The sequence below is a fragment of the Salmo salar genome, chromosome ssa09, assembly GCF_905237065.1.
Source record: "Salmo salar chromosome ssa09, Ssal_v3.1, whole genome shotgun sequence".
In the NCBI taxonomy this organism is placed as follows: Eukaryota; Metazoa; Chordata; class Actinopteri; order Salmoniformes; family Salmonidae; genus Salmo; species Salmo salar.
The window spans coordinates 33,394,067-33,401,775 of record NC_059450.1 but is presented as its reverse complement, the minus strand read 5'-3'; the positions used below and the strand labels follow the sequence as shown (position 1 = coordinate 33,401,775).

Sequence of the window (7,709 nt, the reverse complement as noted above, 5' to 3'; positions counted from 1 at the left end):
TTCTATAGTCCTGTTTGTTTTGGGGGTATGAGCATGTTGGTAAATAGAGAGATCGTTTTGGATATACTATAGTCAGATAATACCATATGGGAGATGAAAAAGAAAAGATTGAGTGAGAAAATGAGTGTGAGATTGTGATATTTGTTTATAAATCACACTTGAAGAAAGGGGCGGGGAGTGTGGGGTTGTCACTTACTCACTCAGACAGCTGCTTTTCCTACTGCAGTTAGAACTGATGAGCCAATTTGGGTGAAGAACATTTCAGAAACTCAACATTTTACCAACCCCCGTCTTCCTCTGGCATTCAACCAATTATTTTGACCATATAGTAGTATTCCCCAGGAGGTAAAAACCCTACTTTGAAACAGGGACAGAAACCAGGATACAGAGTATCTATAAATAACTGGTAGTTGGTTGGAGCAGGAGCTATGCTTAGAAGACAGTAGTCTCTGAGGAAAAGTGTTTCTCGCCCCTCTCTACAGAACATAAAATAACCATCTCATAACCCACCTAGGAGCAGCGATGGTCCATGATACTGAACGCCACCTCCAACAATCACAGGCTGGAGGAGACAATCTAAAACATAGCGCCAGTCAAATACTTGTCAACGGGCATCTCAAAGCTCCTCTACGCTACTACCAGTAAGCCTTTAATGTACATCTGCTGTTGCTCTTGGGAAAAGAATACTGGTTTGTGTCATGTTTCCAGGACATACATAGCAGCCATTGTCTCTGTCTCTTCCTCAAGCTCACATATGGAAGGCTCCAGTTGGGCCTGGTTGGTATTTATGGATTATCTGAGCCATGTGGGACTGGAAACCACGCTGCCTGCCTGCTGCAGACAGTCAGTGTGTACATATGACCATTTGTCTCGGTAACCCAGAGCAGAGCTAGACTATTAGGCTTAACTCACAGCTAAATAACAGGCATGCAACTGTGCTCTCTCTCTATATATATTTTCTCTGGCTAATGGGACAGTGAGGAACCATGTCACATGAACAGCCTGCCTGCTGCATTGTAAACGAGGAGGTATACTCAGGCTTGTGCAAGCATTTTCACACACACACACACACACACACACACACACACACACACACACACACACACACACACACACACAGCATAAACATGGAGAAATCGTGGTACTGTTTGAGCATGCACCAATACTATAACCATCAGCAAGATGAGGCGTCCTCAGTGAGAAGCATGCCATAAGAGCTGACTGTTATAAGCACAATGAGGAGAGGAGAGCAACTTGACATTCCAATGCCAACTTGTTGAGGACTCTTTTTGTTGTCTTGCTGAGAAGCACAGCTGTTCAAATTGTGGCCCATCCAATGCAAGTAAACCATTTGCCTATCAGATCGCTGCAACTAAAGCAGCCTAACCAACAGACAGATACAGTAGAAATAAACACTTGTTCACATGTATTTAAAATCGCTCTGGAGTAACGAGCTTGCAGAACTACTAGAATGTAAGGTAATGTTACTTTTACATATTGAAAGATGTTATGATGAATAAGCATGGCATCATCTGATCTCTATACATGAGTCCAACGTTAATTTGGCTTTGCAGTAAGGTCTGTGTGTAATAAACAAATGTAAATATGAAATAAAGGTATTTTGAACCAGATCTTAATGTCAAGGTTGTCATCTCCAAATACAGCATATCTTATGTTAGATAGCATAACAATTTACAATGTTATGGTTGAGCTATATATATATGGACACAAAAATAAATTAATGATTTGTTATACCTCAGTGAACCAGCTATGTTAACAGTCTAAACTTGTTAAATAAACTGACATTTCACCAAGGGTTAATATCAATGGAATTTATTACAATTTACTCAGCTCCAAGGCACATTACAAGTCTTCTGTTACTACAGAAATGTATTAACAAACAGTTTACGTTCATGTACAGCATTTTGCTCTACCTTTTTAAGCATCCGTGCATCATCAAAGCAAACGGGAAGAGAAATGAATAACACGTAGTAAAATATTTTCTATCACAAGAAGAAAAGAAAAAAAAAATTAAATTAACGAAAAAAAGTCCTCAGAATGATTTGTACCCAATATAGGAGTAAGGGCAAATTGTCATTACTGTTATTGGATATTTACTATGCGTAGTTTCATTTTACAGACATATATTCATTGGGAGTTTAAACTGGCCTTTTTATAATGAGAGAAGTGCATGAGTTGGGGGAAAAACGGCAGCAGTGATTACAAAGTGAAAGTGCTTTGACTCGTCACTGCCATCCAAATACAACACTAGTACCCGTCAAAACACCCTCCATACAATTAGGTGACATCACATACTGTACTGTTCCGTTGCTTCAAAAAACAGAAATATGAGGGGACGTCTCTGTACATCAACTATTTTTGTACGTTTTGAGTATTCACATGTGTATACTGTATATATTGGACTAAAATGCACGTTTCTATGGGAAGCCATCGGACATATCTATGGGTCCCTCTCCTTTTTTACCTTAACGTCCCCAGCTAATATTGTTGCTATCTCACCTTGCATGAACGCCCAAGGCACATTAGAACCTACCAGGGGGCATTTTTCTCCGCTAGGACAATACACCTCGCCAGTTGCTCCCTGCGCTTTGATGCTCTCTCGAGAACAAGGGAAACAGAATTTATGGTTGGGAACTGACGGACACTGAACGAAATGGGTATCCTCTAAACGTTCGTGGCAAATGGTACAACACAGAGGCCCGTTGTTTGCCATGGGCGAATCTGGAATGTTTTGCGCGTGGACCTGATCCATGCCAGAATGCGCATTGGACTGGGAGGGACCCCCGGATAGATTGAGCTCTCCGTTACGGGAAGCCAAACGCCTCTGCCCCGAAACAGAGGCGGGCGAGACCGGGCTGCTGTTGTTATGCCTGGTGGATGTGGTGGAGTGAACTGAGTTGTTGTCCTTCGGGGAGTGCGCATTGCCCAACGTGTCCGCGACAGACATGAGCGCGGCCATTGGAGACTGTCCATTCTGGGGCGTTGATTCAGGGGGCGTAGCGCGACTTGAGTGAACAGAATGACCAGGGCCGAGCGGTGGGGGTGCCCCGTGTGAGGTACCGAATGATCCGGATGCCATCGTCAGTTTTAACGCCTCGCTCTGGCTGGCCATCCACTGCTGCCTCTGTTGTTCTTGTTCAGACAGTTTCAGCGCGCTCTCTGCAGAGTCAGGTTCTGGGGAGGCTTTACGCTTACGCACGCCAATCCTCGGGGCACTCGCAGATGGCAAGCCACGGGGGATGTTGACCAAAGCAGTGGGCAGCAATGGACAGCTGGCATCAATGTAGGGCTGTGGCAACATTTCAACCCCCAGTCCCTCTTTAAAGAATCGGACCGACTCGGGCAACAAATCACCCAGGAGTCGCCAGTCCCCAGAACCATGCTTTTTCTCATACTCCAAATATTTAAAACCCGAGGAGAGCCCTCTGCCAAAGTCCTTCATGCAGTCCTGATACATTTGTTTGGCCACCCCCGATGCGCTGGAAAATACATTACCAGATCCACTTGCGTACTCGATAAATATTTTCAATTCATAGTCCATGCCTGGCTTTGACACTGCATCGAAAGCAAACACCCTACCCACGAGTGAATGATCCTTTTTAAATCTCACATCAAACGGGGCGCTGTTTGAAAGAGTAACCAAAGTGTCCCTTACTATTTTCGGTTTGTTTGCCCAGTCTTCGTTTCTGTTTCTTAAACTTTCACTGAGCTCAGCCAAAGCTTCCGCATTACGCTGTTTCTCTTTCAGATCTCTCTCTTGGTCAGTGCTTGACACAGAACCTGGTCGTTTACCTTGTTCTGACATGGACTGAGAAGACGTGGACAAAGAGGGTCCCACAATGGATGGAGGGGGGCGGCTAGACAGGCTATGCGAGGCTATGGCTGTTGCCGAGGAGGGTCCATTCAACATGGTCTGTGGGAGAAGGTTGGGGGGGACATTCATTTGTCCTGGGGCCGCAACTAGACCATGGCTCCGACGGGAGTTTGGGCTCTGTCGGTTCAACTCTGGGGGACCATCGTCCGGTTTTGGGAACCCATTTGGACCGCTCATTCCATTGGGAAGTCTGCTGGCATGGGCGCCAATACTGGAGTAGTCAAAGCGAGGTCTCTCTGCGTTCAGAGAGTAGCGGTCCATCCCCGACTGTTGTTGTTTAGATGGTCCGTCCACATGGTTGATTTGCACCGTCTCCTTGGCTGATATTGCCGCCTGGGTTTTGACTGTGGGCGGCGGCGGTGGACCGGGGGATCTCCCCTCCTGGAAACCATGAGCACGTTTGAGGTGGCGTGCAGTTTCGATTACAAACTCGATCCGATCTGCACCTTCATAATTCACACAACCCCTGCACACTGCCTCCGTAAAATCCCAAATCATAGCCCACGGCATACGGGGTAAATCGCACAGGTAACATGACTGTCTCCGAGATGAAGATGCGTGTGCAGAAGACATGTTGAATGTCCCTTGCCCTGGTCCTTTTCCCCCCAGATTATTTGATTGCAATTTTTCTTTTCAGTCCGTGAATTTGCCCCAAAAAAGGAACCCTCTTCCTTCCCTACTCCTTTTCTGATGCCAGTGACGAGCAGTGATCGGTTGTAGGACTGAAATGTGCTTTACGCGCGTCTCACATCCTGACTTGGTTCGTGATTTGAAATGTTGATTGTGCCTCCACGTCTCCTCTCCCCAGTTTGGAATGCCACCTGGCTGGAACAGTGACGTAAGCACCACGTTCCGCAGTTCAGAAAAAAAGACATGCCACTTGTTGCTTTCCTAACAAGCAAAGCTCAAACCACTCCCTCCTAATCTTTTGAATGGACTGGGAGCTAACAACACGAACGCTGACCAAATTACATAAAGCAGAATATGGGTTTCTACAACTCTGGCATTTGAATGTATTTTACTACTGAGAAATTGTGTGTCAATATTATATTAGATGTCATATTAGATATCATTAATATACCATTAATTATTAAATACAAATGTATTATGTTTCAAATAGGTTACTTTCGCTTATGTCAGCAAAACGAAACCTTCAATAGCATAAAGCAATTTACGATTACGAAACAATTCAATTTGTTATGCGTTATGTTTGTTTTTCGCAATGCAGGAGCATCAAAACAGCATTATCTTAATCAAACCACTATCGAGCAAAAAACCTGGTTAAAAGGATAACGCCTGGCTATAGCCTACCATTATGTAATGGAGCGAAAGCCTTTAATATACCTTTATCTTTTCATTTCTGATTAAAATATGTTGATAATCTGATTTCATTTAGCAACATGCATTGCAATAGGCATGTGTGATTACAATAACCGTTTCATATATTCCCCAAAAGAAAATATAAGCACAGTGTGATGGCTAAAATAAATAGGGAGTCGATTCCTCTGCAATATCCTCTGTAAAAAATAACACTGGGCTAGGTGAACTAGAGATATTTTCCCTACATTTCGATTGTTTACCTACTGCACAGACAAGAGTAGCCTGCTCTGCGCAACCTCCATCCGCCGCCCCTTCCTTCCCCTTTCCCCCCAGTCTCCCTTCCTGATTAACAACACCCAGTAGGCAGGCAGAGAAGAATTTCCCCCTGTTATACAACTGGGAGAGAAGGAGAGCAAAGAAAGAAAAACAAGGTATGGCAGCAGAGAGGGAGGAAAGTAGTTTATTGCAGTCTTCACATACCGCTGGCCTGGCACGGTACTGTATCGTGGTGGTGTGTTCCCTCCATCCAGCCAAGGGACCAAGTATGGCCTTGGCCAAGAAAGAGTCTGCACCATGCCGCCGCTTTTCCAAAACAATGTTGTTTTCACTGCACCAAAAATGTGCCATGCGTTAGGCTACATGGGTACTGGTTGCACATGTGTGTATTTGTGAATACTGTGTTTTGATACATTACAGATTTTCTTTAAATTACAAGCACTGATGTCTCTGAGGTGACAGTATATGATTTATGTATAATGCAGTCTGACCACATGAAATAAATGCACCTAAACAAATAACCAAGAAAACATGATTTAGTTTCATAGCTCAGCCCATCAGTGGCAGGGGAAGCTAGAAACGCCACAAAATGACGAGAAGAGAAGATGGAGTCTGGTTTTTATTCAGAGTCAGTGCAATACACAGCAGGCTGAATGACTACCAGCAGCAGGTAGCAGTCGAGGTTGTTATGTGGGCTGTATGTGGACAATTCTCCCTCTATTTGTGCACCAGGGATTGTGACAGACAGCCAAATGAAAGAGCAGCCATCATCAGTCAACAGAATAGAGCAGAAAAAGGTGTGGGCATGGGAAGAAAAAAGGGTTTGTGCCATTTAATACAACACTGGGCCTGCGTGCCAGGCGAGGCTCAATACAATTCCAACACCAATAGTTTTGCTTGATTTAAGTGTGGAGCGCAATCTCACAGTAAAAAAAGGTCTGAATGATCCTAAAAGCAGATGGCAAAACAGTGCCTTCTCTCTTAGGTTTACACATATGGATACAATTCAAACATAAGCTTATTACAAAACTATGCCACATCAACTAGCCTAACTACCCAATAACATACATCCATTCATGTAAGTGGAAGGTCGGTACTATAAATATCACAGGCAGAACTCAACATCACAACAATTAAAACGATTTACAAATTCTGCCTCAGACCTCAGAAAACTTTAAAAACAACCAAATACATATCTTTACACAAAACAAAGCAGAGCAGGGGCGGTTAATAGTTCCTCCATCCTGAAAAGGATCCTGTGACATCCCCACGGCCCCTCATGCATACACTGAGCTGCTCACATACTAACTGTGCTGATGTCTCTCTCCCTATCTCTATCTTGCTCTATGTGGAACATTTTGCAAGCGCATGGGTTCATTTCTTTAGCTTCAGCTAAGTGCCTGGCACGTTGCCAGACAGATGAATTCTGGGAAAGGCTTGCCAATGACAAACTGCCAACATTAAGCAGGCCTGACAGCTCCTCTCCTCCAAATTGGGCAGCAGTTCAAAGTGCTCTTTTATTTGAGACGCTGGCAGACTGCCAGCAGCATGCAGATTTACGTTAGGGCAATTCCATGCTAACGGAATTACACTGAGAGTTACTTTTCACTTTAAAACAAACCATACAGCTCTATGCACAATGACTACTTTCAACAATTTACACAGTAAAATAAAATGAATAATTTACTGGAAAAACTGTGCAGATGCAAAGTTTGGTTACAGAATTACTGTAAAATCTCCCTCAGTTTTATTCTGTTATCAAACTTTGTATCTGCACAGTTCTTCCTGTAAAGGTGTTTTTGTAAAAGTTTCTGTGGAAATTGTTAAAAGTAGTCCTATGGTTCTATGGTTTGTTCAACTTTGAAATAAACGTTTTTTTGTTTGGTATATGTTTTAAAGTGAAAAACCTGAGTCTCAGCGTAATTACATTATCGTGGAATTGCCCTTTACCTACTCTCTCCTCTCACTCTCTGATGAAGCTGACAAATGCTGCTGCCGTTGCCATGGGGATCCTTCTGAGCTAGGAGACAGAGCAAAGTGGTCCTGTGAATTCAAGTGCACAAGTACAGTGAAATACCCTTCTCGCAAGCTCTAAACCCAACAATGTAGTAATCAATAAAAATGTAATACTAAAAATACCATAAGGTAGAGAGAACAAAAACACACGAGAACTAAAAATAAGAAGAGCACGAAAAGTAAGTAAGCATACTACAGTGTA

The 7,709-nt window shown here is 43.5% G+C and overlaps 1 protein-coding gene across 1 annotated transcript; it reads right to left on the bottom strand.

Annotated features, from left to right (window-relative positions):
* Positions 1–1,817: 1,817 nt before the first annotated feature.
* Positions 1,818–4,885, bottom strand: LOC106611240 (probable E3 ubiquitin-protein ligase IRF2BPL). The gene has a single exon (XM_014211238.2). The coding sequence runs from the start codon at positions 4,466–4,468 to the stop codon at positions 2,462–2,464; it is 2,007 nt and encodes a 668-aa protein (XP_014066713.1). The 5' UTR covers positions 4,469–4,885; the 3' UTR covers positions 1,818–2,461.
* Positions 4,886–7,709: the final 2,824 nt, after the last annotated feature.

Coding starts and splice junctions, on each gene's coding strand:
- LOC106611240 (XM_014211238.2), bottom strand. CDS start 4,468: ATGTCTTCTGCACACGCATCTTCATCTCGGAGACAGTCATGTTACCTG.